Consider the following 16,053-nt stretch of genomic DNA (forward strand, 5'->3'; position numbering starts at 1 on the left):
ATAGCTCAGAGGTAGCACACGTGAGGATTTGACCCTCAGCAGCACATAAAAAAAAAATATATTAAATAAATAAATAAATGTATTGTGTACATCTACAACTAAAAAAATTAAGAATGGAGGAACTTTAGATTATGCAGAGAGAAATGAGAGGGGTATGAAAAATGGTGGAATGAAACAGACATCATTACCCTATGTACATGTATGATTACACAGATGGTATGAATCTACATCGTGCACAGTCATTGAAACAAAAAGATATATCCCATTTGTGTACAATGAATCAAAATGCAGTCTGTATGAAACAAAAAAAAAAAATTTTTTAATTTAAATGAAGGATTTAGTAAGCTATGAAGAAAAGAGAAAAAAAATCAAACATTTTACCAATCAATTGTTTTGTCATAAATATGTAGTCTCATTTCTCAGATGTCACCTGCAATGAAGCTGGATTTAGAAGCATTTTATTCATGCTTCTATTGAGCAATTTGGGGGAAAATTGGTTATCTTTCTCATTCCAGTTAGCCTGGAGCCACAAGAGCAAGTACGAGGTTATATCCATCTTTGTCACCCCTGTGCTTAGTATAATGCAAGACAAATAGTAAGCCAAAGAAGAAAATATAGAACTGAACTGATGGTCATTTGTTATAAGAGGATGGACTGAACTTGCACAGGAAATTCAAATTCCACAGTGGGACAGCCCCTAACATGCACCAGGGGTAAGTGTAGACAGGCCTACAGCACAGAGTAATAGTACTTTTGATCTCCAGTTGACAGTCATAATGCAACCTCTTTAAAGAACAGTATTCAAAATTATTTTGAATATCCCAGAGTGCTCAGCACAGTGAAGAACATGCAGTGAGTGGATGTTTAATCAGAATTATTATTTTTCAACTTTTTAAAGGACATGCAATAATAGTTTATTCTTTCACCACTCCAAGTATTAAGATAGAATTCAGTGTTCTCAAAATCATTTGAGATTTTCCTCAGCTCATAAACATTCTTTTTCTATCAAGTATATAGATATGATGTTATTGAACTCTCATTCTAGAATGTACTAGAGAAAAATATAATTGACGTTTTTCTTAGCCAACTTAAAAGAAAGGAAGAGGTTTTAGGTTATAGATTATTCTAGTCATTAAAATCTTTCTGAAAATATCAAACTAAAAATACAATTTGATTATAAAGATGTATTTTTACCTCAGTGATGAATTTATTTAATCTTAGGGGTTACTTTCAGTCATCATGATTTCTGTTCACACCCTATAGATCAATTTTATGAATTCTTTTAAAATCAACTCATGTGCAAATGAGTCATATTTTGTACTAAATCTATAATCTATTTATCTCATCCAGGGCTTGGAAAACATTTTCTGTAAAAGGCCAGATAAGTAATCATTTTAAGCTTTGCAGGCCACATGGTCTCTATCATTCTCGGCTTAGCTTTTATAGAGTGAAAGTAGCCATACACAATACATACACCAATGAACATGGCTTATAAAAAATTATTTTAAAAGTGAAAACAGGCAGTAAGCCAGATTTGGCCCATAACCATAATTTTCCAAACCCTGCTATAAGTTTATTATTTTTATACTATATAAACTTGAAATAAACAAAAAAAAAACACTAAGAATACCATATACTCTCATTTCCATTTAATAGTTGATAACATTTAGCCATATTCACTTCATCTATGCTATTACTGAAAAAACATAGAGAAAATTTCTCTCATCATGAAATTTCCTTCTTACATAAATACATATTTACAAAAATAAAGACATAATACTACATAACCAAATAAAATCTATAATAATTCTCTAATAGTTTATATGAAAATTTCCCCAAGTATCCCAAAATTGTTTTTATAGTTGTTTTGTTCACACCAAAAATCTAATTAAGGATCAAAAATTACGTTTAATTGTTACAAATAAAAAGAAAAATCTTTATCTAAAATAGCAGCCCCCATCTAAACCTTTTGTGTGTGACATTGGCTCATTAAGCAGCAATCTAATTTTGAGCAATATGAACAAGATTTAGAAACAATATACCTCATAGGAATATGACTACAGAAGTAAAAACAACTTTTTTTCTTTTATATTATCTTCATCATGTTTACTTCTATTTCTTCTCCACTTTAAGATTTATGTTTACCTTTTATATATATTTTTTAAATTATAGGGCTTACTAGAGTACTATTGACACATACATGAAACCAGAGGTTCGTACATGATATAAAAGCATATTCCAAAACATCTCTCTGACATACAAGCCCATGCTATGGGCACTATGTACATGATGGTGAACTGTTACCAGAATTAATCTTAAAAAATCGTAAGCCAGTAAAAGCTACCATCTTTAAAGATGCTGTTTTCATCTTTCAAGAAAGCATTATGGTATCCTAAGCCATGAACAAATACAGAAATGCAGACACTTGGGATGGATGATATTCTGGAGTCTGCAATGCCTTATCAAAGAGAGGAAAATTTGCTTCCCAAAAGAACTTTGATTTCCACAGGAAACTTTGTTAGATCGCCAGGAAAAATTCCAAGAGAAAAGTCACCCTAACTTTCTTAAAATTTTCACGAAATGAGAACTGTAGGCACCTATGGGGTGGTATATATACTAGCCAATGGTGAGAGTAAAAATGGTGTGAATATGTGCAGATCAGAGAGAAGCAGCAAATGTTGAGTAGTTATGCCACAGTGTGGTGTCAAGTCACAGATGCAGTGACTGCAATATAAGATTAAGAAAATGTGGATATGGAAATGAGAAGGGTTTGGGTTGCCTATGTTTTAAATCACTGGCATTGGGAAAGACAATCAGTAAGGAGACAAGAAAAGAGATTGGACTCAACTGAAATAAGATTACATAAAGGAAAGGGAATTAGAGGTGTTGACTGGAAACTGAAAGAAACTTGCATTCCCCCAGTTGAGGAAATCTAATTAAAGGAAGTTAAGTTTTCAAAAGATAGAAGTAGTTTTTTGGAGTAAGACAGAAGATAATAAAAGCAATAGTGCTCTTCCAACTCTTTTGAACTGTCCAATAGGGTAGCCAGTAGCCACATGGTTATTTAAATTTATATTTAAATTAACATAAGTGAATTTCAAAATTCAGTTCTTCCACATAATAGTCACATTTCAGATGATCAATAGTTACATATAGCAAGTGGCTACCATTTTGGAGAGCAGAGAAAGAGGATATTTCCACATAGCAAAAAAGTTCTGTTGGACAATACTGTTCTAAGGAGATTAAAATGAGTAAGAGAGAGAAAAAATAAAAAAATTTTAAAAAACCAGGGGAAGAGGCAAAGGAACAGGAATAGTGATTCATGAATTCTCTCTCCCACTGTGCTTAATGTCTTCAGCTCTCATGTGATCATCAAGACTGTCATGTCCAGCCTTGGGGTTCTGCCACATCCCTTCTGCAGAAGTCTGGAGAGGTTGCTGCCCTGAAAAGTCTCCAGGTGGTTGGCATTGTTGGAGCAGGGCATTGAGTTAGGGGTGGAGACAGAACTGGGCTTAGGGAAGGGTAATTCATTGGATGAAGAGGACCCTGGCATAACCTGGCATCATGCCCAGAATCCAAGATAGATAATGCGTTCACTGGAAGGGTACAAGAGTAGGTCCTTTGGTTTCTGGTGCTCAGTGAGTCTTCTGTCATTCACGATCAGACAATCCTACCACTAATACATTGCTCAGACTTGAATCATAGGTCAGCACTCACATTCTGTTTTATTTGACTAATGAGAAATTGAGCCAGTTCATTCCTTTTATTTTATTTTATTTCATTTACATTGACCCAGTTTGTCATAGCATTTTTATTCATTGCAAGGAGACATAGACAGCCTTTCTCCATACCTCTGAGCTCTGTGATAAACCACATGAAATTTCAAAACCCTAAGTAACTCTGCCCCACATCTGTAGTGAAATAACAGCATTCTTTAAACTATCTGATCCTCAGAGATATCCTGACTTTCTGGGATTTTTTTTAGCATCCTTTGACCATAATCGACATCTTGAGTAAGTGAGTTGTACCAGACTGCCCTTTCAAACTCTAAAGGCATCCAGCATCTGTAAGACTTCCTGCCACTCACAGTATTTATACTAGACATCGTCAACTGAAGAGAACATATCACAAGAATATGTTCCAGTGGTGCCCTGTGAGGGTCACTATTTATTTTTAAAACCCTCAGGACTGCAATTAGTTTTCCACCTGCATGTGTGGGCAGCCATTCCCTATGTTCTAATTGGCTCACGGTGTGGATTCTTGGCTCTGTGCTTGGGAATCATTGCTGACTTTTAACCCACCTCACCTGAAGAACAACTTTCTGTGTTTCCATTAGCATTGCAGGCACTGAAATGTCCTTTAAAAAATTATCGATAGGATTTTAATTGGTCATTTCATTGTTTACTTTGAACCTAGCTTATCGACGTTTTAAATTTTGTGTTGCTGCATTTGAAAAAGGACAGAATCTAAAAGGAAGAAAAATAATTGGTGAGAGAAAAGTATTCATTTATTCATTTAGAGAGAATATGGAGGTTTACCTGGACTAGGCTGTCACTTACAGGGAATTGTTATTTATGTAGAGAACCTAATAATTATAAGTACCATAGTTTTGCTTATTTGGATTAATGAATTTTTTTTAAATAAGTTTATTCTAAACATGGGCAAATTTTCTGTCTCTTAAGAAACTTAGAAAATAACTGTATCTTCCCTAGCATCTACTAAAATGGAAAGCTTATAATTTTCTACCCTGACCTGAGGGTTTGGCTCTAAACATGGGCTGGATCATTTTCTGAAGAATATGAACAGTCAAACTGTACCTGCCTTTTTAATATGGGAAGAAGCTAAACAACCTGTAAATAAGGGCTATGATCAGAAGCCCCTGTCAATTGCACAACCCTCCTTATTTGGGGTCACTTTAAGTGCCCATCACTGTAAACTTTTGTAGGGAAGTGAATATTCCTCTCCCCACAGAGGGTTGCTTTTCAGCTGGAAGAAGGGTGTGTCCCTAAGCTCTTCCCTGGGAGCAATGATGATCTTGTCAAGCATTTCAGTGAGACCAGCCCAAGTTTTTAGGGTGGGGATCCGGACTGGTTATACGTACCTGCAGTCCTTCTCCCAGAGAAGGCAGAAACACCTCAAAGCCTGCATGTACGAACATCTACTGAGAAATTATTTTAATCAGACACCAGCTGAGTGGGAGAAAGAAAAAGAACAGAGAAGAACAAACAAAACTCCCTAGATCTTGGATGTAAGGGAACCCAGCGGCAGCAATGGACTGGCATTCCCTCCGAACAGCTGCAGTGCTATTCATTTTCCTGGTAAGTGGAATCTACGAAAAAAATCCTCATATGCATCCTCATCGTAAGCAAGTGAGAACTTTTTAGAAAATGTTATTTGGTGGTGCTTCTAACCTAAACCCATTAAAAGTTTATGTTAATGACAAGGTGATTTTATGAAGTAGATTTTTAAATAGGGTTTCTCTCTTTAATTGAAGACTCCAGATCATATTAATACATCAGTGTCCATTCAACATATCACATCGCTGACATCAAAATCATTGCTAAGACATGCTGGGAAATACTGCACTGGGGAAATTCTTATCACTCCTTGGTGTCACTGTACCAATTCTCATTGGCAGGTGGGCTTTTAAAATAAGCATTGCAGGTGTGTCCTTATTATCCACTTTCAACATTTTTCAATCTTTTGATTTATTTGGTGGCAGAGTGACTGTAATATTTAAAACAAAAAGAATAAGATTCATATAAATTTAAATCATAGTCATCAGTCTGTGACCCGCCTCACAAGCTCATGGACCCAAATGTCATCAGGATCCACACCATGAATATCAAAAGCCCACACTACTTATTATGATTTGATTTAAAACATTCTAATCTCAAAAAAAAATGTCAGTTTAGAAGATTTATAAATAACATAGTAGGTGAAGGATATAATTAGGGGTAAGTATAATTATCACTCTATTTGTTCTTACCACTGAAAAGTCAGTAATGACTGATGTAAAAGTTGTACATTTAATGCTCAGTCAATGTCAGGAAATGATTTATCATTGCCCCCTTACATATTATTACTTTTCTCTTTAGAGCTGATAAATATTAAGTGCAACACCAATACTTATATCAATTTCACTTTGCACAACAATTTTAAAGTCATAGTCTCTCTCACCGCAAGGTTAATGTAATCCCAAAAGACAAGTGCCAGTTAAATCACCCTCCAGCTTTGGCAGGATGTGGTTCATATTTGTTTCTACTTGTTTAACTTCTGAACTGGAATGTTGGATTTGTATAATAGCAAGTTAGATCTTTGATGCAAAGTCTGCTGGTTAGTTTAAATTCCATTTATTAATGAAGAGGGTTCATAATAGTACATTAAGTTACAAATGAGCATCGGTAAGCTGATACCTTTAGTTCTAAGCTGCACTTCAAATGTCACTCCTATTCCACAGACTGTTCCATGGATTCTCAGTTTCAGTTGCTATCACAACTTGAGACATAACCATAGTCAATAAGCTTTACCCACTCTGTCATTTGGCCATAGGAACATTCATGTATCGCCAAATAATCAAATTTTTTTTTTTATTTCTGGTTTCACAGAAATTTTTCATATAAATTTAGCTAAGGTTTATTGAATTGTTTCAATTGAACAGTTTTTCAAATGTTTATATACTTTAATTGTGTCTATGAGATCTGCCTATTTCTTGATTTATATGATCATTTCTAATTAATTTCATCCTATAAAATTCCCTTAAGCAGCTATCTCCTAATTAATCATTCTTCAGTATCATTTTATCAAAACATATCATTTTATCAAAATCATGTATCTTCATTGAACTTTCTTTGGAGAGAGGTTTCTGGGCTTTTGTGCTTTAATTTTTGACCTCAGATAGCTTCTATGTTTGCAGATTGATTTGGGAAGAATGGGGAACATTTGGCCATATTTTACTTTGGAATCAATCACAAGTTTCTCATGTCTTGTGAAAATATTTCTTTAAAAACTTATATTGTAATGACCTGAAATGTCTTATTTTTCATATTGACAGCATAACATTTTTCATAGAACACTTCACTTTCTAAGACTTTGAAGGTCATAATTTATTTTTACTGCTGATTTTACCAGATAGGTTCGGTAACTGTCCTTTGGAATCATTAATCTGTCTCTTGCTTTAGAATGTCTTTTCCCTAAAAACGACCACCACTATAGCAAACTCTTTCAATCTCTTCTTCTAGCCTCACTATAAATGTATGCCTAAAAAAAAAAAAAAAAAAAAAAAAAAAAAAAAAAAAAAAAACTACACAAACTTCTTTATATTTTTCTCTGCTCCAACTCATAAATAAAAATCCATGTGGCAACATATTGTGAAGATATTTAAGATATTTAAACTGATAGTATTCTTAATGCAAAGCCATTTGAGAGCTGGAAAACTGTCTGTTCACAGCATATTGTGTAACTAGCTCCGTATATGTGAAAGTTTCAGACCCTGTTCAAACTAGTGGGTTTAGTCAGAGACAGTAAAGCACAGGAGCTCCTCTCAAAGTGATCAGGGTTGTTTGAGGACTGTCCCAGTATTCAGACAAGTCTTCTGGACAAATAGTCCACACCTGCTGTAACACTGCAAGCCAAAAACATTAATTGATTTACATTGATTTCTTCTTCATCTTTCTCCTCCTCCTCCTCCTCCTTCTCTCTCCTTTCTTCCACGAAATTAGGGTTTCAAGTGGAGGGAATAGTTAGAATGTATGTTCTTTTAGCAATAGAACAATGTTACCTATGTACCAAATACAAGACATCTGGTCAGGTGTTGTGCCTGCTTGTAATCCCAGGAACTCAGGAGGCTGAGGCAGGAAGATAACAAGTTTGAGGTCAGTCTGGGCAATTTTGCAAGACCCGGTCTCAAAAAGTACTGAAAAAAAAAAGAAGAAAGGAAAAGAAGGAAGGAAGGAAGAAGGAAGGAAGGAAGGAAGGAAGGAAGGAAGGAAGGAAGGAAGGAAGGAAGGAAGGAAGGAAGGAAGGAAGGAAGGAAAGAAGGGAAGAAAAAAATCTGCCTGATTGTACTGAGACTAAAATACACTGAATATAATATTCATTTTTTTAACTGATTTGAACCAGACACCCTAAGTTCCCTTAACTGTATTCACTGTCACGTAAAGCAGGAGAGGACTAACAAACTATTACAAATCAAACAGACATGACAAAGAGAGCTTTCTGCTTTCTTGTGCACATATTGTAGTTACATACATTATGGAGATCAATATTTCAGTAAAATATTTTATAGAAAATGGAAGCAGTAGGTCTGTTCATCTATTCAGTGAAACTCATAAATTATATTTACTCATAATCATTTCCATTGTGATAGTGTTAAAAAAAGAATTACTATTTCAATGCAGATTCGGGATCAGCATCTTCTTTCACCTTTACATAAAAAGGAGTGCCCATTTATCACCACTCAATTAGTGTGAGTTGCCTCAGAGTAAAAGCATTTTGCCATCATCAGGTTTCAATAGGAAAACCTAAAGCACTAGGAATGCTGTCTTGATAAATCTGAAGACTTGACCCTAAGGGACAAAATTCACATATTTGAAGAGTCTCATGACCCTTAAAAAAATGACGTTTTTGTCAACATCCAGAACACGTAACTTCTGATAGCTCTTCACTCCATGTTCATCAAGGGCACTGTTGCTTAGTATCATTGTGTCCTAATAGGCACTGCCTACTGTATGAGCTGGAAGCCTGCTCTGCCTGGCATTGCAGGTAGATTCATGATGCTCAGTCCTCAACTGAGGGAACGCCCTCACAGAGTGCTGGGTCATGCCACCCTCCCTGGTTATGCTTGGCACGCAAATTCCTTTAACGGACTTGGATCGAAATTTCTTTTTAATGCCATTGGCAGCTGATCCATACTCTTAATTGGTCTATGGAAACAGAGTGCAGTGTTTTACACTGCTCTGATGAGAAATCACATCTCCACAAATTCATAGCTGCTTATGAGTCTACTTGACTCTAAGTTCTTTGAAGGCAGGTTCTATGTCTGGTTCACCTTTGTGTCCCTCACAGTGACTTGACCAAGTGCAAGATTGCTTAACAGGTATCTGATCACAGTGAGCAGAGGGATTTGGGAATAATTTTATTCCTCTTCCCTCACACACACCCTCCCAAAAAAATCAAGGTACTAAACATGGAAAAAATCAATTTGGATTTTCTTAACATTTTATGATATAGTATTGCATTTTCTTGACATTTCTTCTAAGGCTTACCATAATATTTTTAGGATTTAGACCTTTTTAAGTCTTAATGTAGCCTTAGATCCATATAATACACATTCATTACATATTTGTCAAAGAAATACACAAACAAATAAATGTGAGAAATCAACCAATTAAGAGGTTGTCAACCTCAGATTGATATCCTTTGTTGGAACTGTAAACAAAAGAAAAAGGGGAGATTTTTAAAAAGAAGTAAATGACATTTTACCTTTGCTTCAAATTCATCCTTGTGACATACATAGCAGTAAAATACATTAATATTTGATGTTTAACAAGTTCATGCTCAGAATTATTAAATGCAAGAGATTTTCCTTATAAAATTACTTTCTCAGGTCTATTTTTATTATGTGAAAATATAAACTTCAATATTGAAAAAATGCTACAACTGCAATTAGGGAATCATTAAAATTACCGTGCAATTTAAATCCTTTGGCTTTTCGAAATGAATGAATGAATTGTCTCGTAAAACAAAGATGAACAGAGGAACTCACTGAGGATGTACTTTAGATGGATTGTTCATACTTTCACAAAATTTTAGGATTATGAGAGGCTTTAGTCTCATATACAGATGAGGCAATTAAGGCACAGATTGGCTAAGTGACCATCCCCACACCTGTAATCAGTGGGCAACAGAAAGACACTTAGAGGTTGCCATGTATTCCTCACTGAGTCAGCTTCCACCACAAACTTCTTAACATGATTGCAGAATTATTTCCGCCCAAACTACTCCTGTAATTGTCAGAAAACAACCTCAACCTTACTCCAGGGACAAGGTCAGAGCAATGTCCTTCAGCTTACTTTGCCTAATCAATTTCTGGTCTCCATCCTCCACTCCTCTTTGTCCTCTGTCTCTGAAGTCCTTTCTTCTTCTGCCTATTTCATCCTCCTGCCTCCATTACAACACCTCTGTTGAGCATCTTCTCTTAGAATCTCTTTTATTTTAAACCAAAAACTCCTTGTCTCCTTCCTCAACTTTCAAAAATCCAGAGATCTCCCTTTCCCACCAAAATTTTCTTGATTCCTATATCGAATTATTTTATTTTGTCTTTGTTTCTTTTTATCGACAAATTTCTTAAAAAAGCAACCATCTTAGGGGTCATCCTCCCTCCTCTTTATTCCTTAATCTTTTTAAGTCCCGTGATTATTTGTTCTATCTACATGAAAAGGTTCTCTCAAAGATTACCGAAAACCTCAGGTCTTCCTCAGGTTTCACCTTTACACCTTTTTTAAAGATATCATCTGATACTCATTCACACACCATCTGTCTAGATTTCCCCTTCCCTTGTGATCTGTTAAAATGCATTATATTTTCCTCCTGTTTCTATGTCACACTCCTTCTCTGCTTCTTTATTTCTTGTTTGTTAAACTTGTTTCCCGTTATATGTGTTGGAATTCCCCTGCTGTCCTCTCAGCCACAGGCAATTTCTTTTCTGTATTCTTTACTCTAAGAATTTCAGCTTCTCCCATGATTTCAACTCTCCTGCCTGAGCACAGGGACTTCAAATCTAGGTGTCCAGGCTGAACTTTTGCTCAAGGTGCGGATGCTTATCTCAAACGGTTAAGGATCTTTACCTGGGCACTTCTCTGGCATCTCAATGTGTTCAGTCTGCTAAATTCTACTACTTCCTTATTTCCAGGCTCACTTTTTAAAATGACCGTCATCTGAGATTTTTCCTCTCTTGATTACCCCATCCCATCTGCTATCAAGTTCTGTCAATTCTATCTAATATCTCTGTGTTGATATTTCCCTGTCAATTCCTACTGCCGCTGCTCAGGTTTGGCTTCTCCTCACCTCCAGCCAGACTTGATTGAAGACTCTGAACTGCTCACATCCTGTAACTGCTTCCTTTTCTCATCACTTCTACTAACTCTTGTCTGAGTACGTTCACAATTTTTATTCCGTCTCTCCCATAAATATTTACTTTCCTAATGAACACAGGGGTAAGATGTTAGAACTGGAAAGGTATTTGTATGTAAGTTGCTCCACCTATTTTACAAATGAACAAACAAAAGCTCAGAGAATTTAGAAAATGCATTGAAGGTTTTCTGACTCTCCCCAGTGATTTTTTTTTAAATGTCACTATTTTGCCTTTGAAAGTCCAAGAGTGACATTGTATCTGAGTTTATTCTAGACTCTGAGCAAAAGAAAATAAGCTTAGGTCAACCCACCACATTTTTAAGCAGACCTGGCAGTTTTTAATTACCTATCCAATTGAGAGTCTGACATGATGCTGAAACCTGCTTGGTCTCCTGCCTAAGTTGCCTCTCGTGGGAAAAAGAATGACCCAGCTTCATAAAGTTGGGAAGGCCTCTTAGTCATCCGGGACAGCGTTCCAAAACAAACAACAGACAGGACACCTCACTGCAGGAAGGGAAGTGCAAAAACAGATAACAGATGTATACGTAGCTCTGTAGCTATGAAGAAATGACTTCCAAACTGACAAATAAGGTATCTGACCCCCCCCAACCCTGTTCCACAAACAGCAAAGAGGGAGAAGTACTCCACCTTGACAGGTAGCGAGAAAAATGCATTTGCATGAACAACCTTTCAATTCTGCATTCAAGATGGACTCTACAGATAACATCTCAGCTACATGTGCCAAACATTTAGGCCGCTGAATTTCCTTTTTTCCCTTTTACTACTGTCATCGTTGTTACTACATATAAAACATTAGTAATCACAAGGATAATAGATTAAAATCAGAAATTTTTGAGTTCTCTAAAGTGTTATGTCAATTCTGTACAATATGTTTTGAGGCAACATACCCTTTATTGTAAAACCCGCAAGTACAAGTTTAACCTGAAATGTATTGGGTCGTATGTAGTCATAAGTTAATAGCCAAAACTCAGTTTCCTCATCTGTAAAATGAAGATAATATTGATAGTGACCACACAACTTTGTTGTGAAGATTAAATACATAGCAAGCAAATTGGTGAAGGGAGGGCAGGAGGGAAAGGAAAGGTACTGGGGAACAGCATTGATCAAATTATGTTATGCGCATGTAGAAATATGGCATAATGAATCCCACTGTTATATATAATTATAATGCAACAATAAAAGCAAAACAAAATAAAATACAAAAAAAATCCCATTAGCTTTGATGTGGAGCCCCTCCCGAAAAGATTAAATCCTCTAAACATATTGCCTAGTACTTAGTTATCACTCAGCTAATTGCAACAGTGATAATTACGATTAACACTACATCATGGGTGAATAATTCTCTTTTCACACTACTCATGTTAGCCATAAATACATGTTTTCTTGAATTATCACTCATGACAGTTTTTTTTTTTTTTTTCAAGCATATTAAGCAGGTTTTATTTAAAGTTAATAATACAGACTTCTCCTGGCAGGGAGAAGGGGGCCATGGCTGATGTTCTAAAGTCCCAAGAAGTGAGCGCACCCTACATCTTTTATAGGTTAAAGTCATGACAGTTTTTTAAAAATTCACACTTGGAGACTGGGAAGATACATTTTCTTTAAGGGTGAAGTTAAAAACCAACTATAAAAAGTATTTTACCATATTTAAAAATTGCTATTTCTAGTATTTGAAAAATGCAACCTATAATTTCTCATATCAGTGATGCAGATAATGTCTGATTGTAAAAACAATTTTCATTCTTTGCAATTTGGAAAAAACTCAATTAGACATTGAACATCTCTTATTTAGGGAGAAATAAAAGCTAAGGAAGTATGGCATCTTTAATGGATTCTAAGTGCAATCTAAAACCTAACAAATGCAAACTAGCCATCAAATCCATGCTTAAAGTATATTTAAACAAACATATGGACACATCAAACTTGAAATGTGTGTGTCTTATATTTTAAGAAATATTTGCGTGTTTTAGAAAAAAAAGAAAAGAAATTAAATTATCCTGATGTTTTGCTACTAACCATGTGTAAAGATCAAGGCCAGAGCTTAAACTAGGCAGAACTCTGATCAGCATACTTGTTTGACCAGGGAAATTGTAGAAGAAAAGATTAATGGGCACTCCATCCCCAGCAATTTATACACTCCTGCATTTTCATCTCCGTGCTATGGAAGGATGCATTTATATCATCGATTTCAGTTTTAGTGCTAACAATAAAACATCAAATATGAACTCATTTTCACATATAGGAAGTTATTTGCTTTTACTTTGGAACTTCTATTTTAATTTTTCAAAGCAGACAAGAAAGTTGTCTTCCTAAAATTTCCAAGAAGACTAATTCTAGACTAGTTCCATCTAGATCTGGAGTGTAAAGGAAGAATTACTATCAAGCTTCTAGACATCTCTCTCCTTCAATTTGAACAATTTTTTGTTTCCATTTGTAGCATGTCAAATCTTGCAACCATAGCCCCAAGTTTTAGTATAGGACTTACCATTGACTGTCACTGCATAGTATCAGAATACCTCCAGCTCTTCAAGATCAGTATTTACTAAGAAAGCCTGATTTCCCAACCCTTCTTCCTCCTGGGATTTAGCTTCGAATATGTGGTTATGAGTATTTACATAGCCAAGAATGAAAAAAAAATTTTTTTAAGTAATAAAAAGGAAAGCAGTGCTGGGGAGATAACTCAGTTGGTAGAGTGCATGCCTTGCAAGCACAAGGCCCTGGGTTCAATCCCCAGCACCACAAAAAAAAAAAAAAAAAAAAAAGGAAAGCAAACTGAAAAGTAGTAAAAACAGGAAGAATTCTTAGTATTCTCACCAGACCCCAGAGCCAAGCCAGATCCATCAGTTATTCAGAGTGATAAATAATTCTAATAACTCACAAGACTATTGTAATTATCGTTTTGTTTTGTTTTTTTTTTTTATATAGGTTGTGGCGGAAGTTAACAGTGAATTTCGAATCCAGGTAATTTACCTCAAATCCTTTGAAAAATAATTTTTGATTAAAAAAGAGAAAGATATTTATAACAAATTTTTTTCCAAAGAAAATTCATTCTAACATGTAAAGTTAATGTAAACCAGGTATGATGGTGCTTTAGGAGGCTAAATCAGAAGGATCATAAGTTCAGCCTCAGTAACTTAGGGAGGCCCTGTCTCAAAATAAAAATAAGATACATTCAAAAATAAATAAACAAAATGTTAATGTAATGCTGAAGTTAATAGACTACTAAAATTGCCAATTTCCCCGATTAAACATCCTTTCGTTTTAATATAATAATTTACCCCTCCTCCAAAATCTCCAGTAAAATATGAATTATAAATAATGAATACTATTACTTTGTCCTCCCTATTCAAGGTTAGAGATTATAACACTAAAAATGGCACCATCAAGTGGAATTCAATCAGAAGGCAAAAACGTGAGTGGATCAAATTTGCTGCAGCCTGCCGTGAAGGGGAAGACAACTCCAAGAGAAACCCAATTGCCAAGGTAACTGTCACCCTGAAACCAGAGATGAGAATCAAATGGATGGTATTCAGGTTTCAAAAGAAGTTGTCTTTTAAATGTGTAGTGAGCACATCTCACTGAGAAGTATGACAGAGAACTATAATCATTCAAATTGTAAAATCTGAAGTTCCTAAAACAACCGATTAGGAAATTTGTTCACTCAAATGAACAATTAAGCATTGACTCACCTTGCTGGCAAAATTAACACATGTGAGTGTGTGCCACCCAGAAGTCTAAATGAAAAAAAAAAATGTTGTGATTTGAAGAATTTAGCATTTGTCACACTCAAAGGAACCATTTCAGCACGTGCTTTTTCTGCTTCATAGTCTATCAGAATTGAATCCTACTTTTGTACTTATTTAGGAACATTTACAGGTGCATCTTCCATGCTAGATTTTTACTTTGATTTTCCTTCTTCCTCTCTGCACACGCACACACACACACATACACACACACACACAACTATACTCAGAAACACACAAATTGACACACACAGATATATAGGTTCATGCACAGATACACACAAATATACACACACATTCACACAGATACACATAGAATTCCCATAGGATTTGTTTGCGATCATACAATGCTTTATCTCAAAAAAAGAGTTCTGACTTCTATAGCCATTCATTTGAGCAGCCTCCTTCTTTTTTTGCTAATGCATCCTCTACACTTTCAGAATTAAAAGCGCCAAGGAACTTGATACCTACATAAATGAACTTAAAACTTTCTTTTTAAACCTTTTAAAAACTTTTAAAGTTCTTGACTATCTGACAAAGTTATATAACGAGAGCATCACTGAACTCCTGAGAGAAGAAGGAGCTCCTTCTTCCAGACCCAGTACTCACACAGAGCTTGAAAGTCACACAAATTCAAATTATGAATGTTGAATGAATGACGAGTGCACAGATTTAGATTTATTGGGATGACGTTTTACTTTTTTAGGTCTTAGTAGTAGAAATAGAAATTGAATTTGTTTTATTGATTGTTGGTTACCATTAAAAATATGGCCATTATCATTGAACATAAAGTATTACACTTAAGTCAAGGAAAATAACTCTCTGTTTTCAACATTTCCCAAATGATGACAGGGACAACACATTCAGCAATTCTCAAGAAACACAACTGTCGTATAACCAATATAGAACTCTTTACTTACTCCCGGTAATATTTTCATTTGTGTTCTTTCTGCAGATCCATTCAGACTGTGCTGCCAACCAGCAAGTTACATACCGTATCTCTGGAGTAGGAATTGATCAACCACCTTATGGGATCTTCATTATTAACCAAAAAACTGGTGAAATTAATATAACATCCATAGTTGATCGAGAGGTCACTCCATTTTTCATTGTAAGTGGGTTTCATGTAACACACACACACACACACACACACACA

The 16,053-nt window shown here is 35.3% G+C and overlaps 1 protein-coding gene across 1 annotated transcript in view; it reads left to right on the forward strand.

Annotated features, from left to right (window-relative positions):
* The first annotated feature begins 5,086 nt into the window (after positions 1-5,086).
* Positions 5,087-16,053, forward strand: part of DSG1 (desmoglein 1) — a 34,141-nt gene continuing 23,174 nt past the window's right edge. Inside the window, exons 1-4 of the mRNA XM_079109320.1 lie at positions 5,087-5,318; positions 14,080-14,115; positions 14,506-14,637; positions 15,853-16,008. Coding sequence (XP_078965446.1) covers positions 5,271-5,318; positions 14,080-14,115; positions 14,506-14,637; positions 15,853-16,008 — 372 coding nt within the window. The 5' untranslated portion in view covers positions 5,087-5,270. The remainder of the gene's footprint in view (positions 5,319-14,079; positions 14,116-14,505; positions 14,638-15,852; positions 16,009-16,053) is intronic.

Source organism: Sciurus vulgaris (assembly GCF_902686455.1).
Source record: "Sciurus vulgaris genome assembly, chromosome: 13".
Lineage (NCBI taxonomy): Eukaryota > Metazoa > Chordata > Mammalia > Rodentia > Sciuridae > Sciurus > Sciurus vulgaris.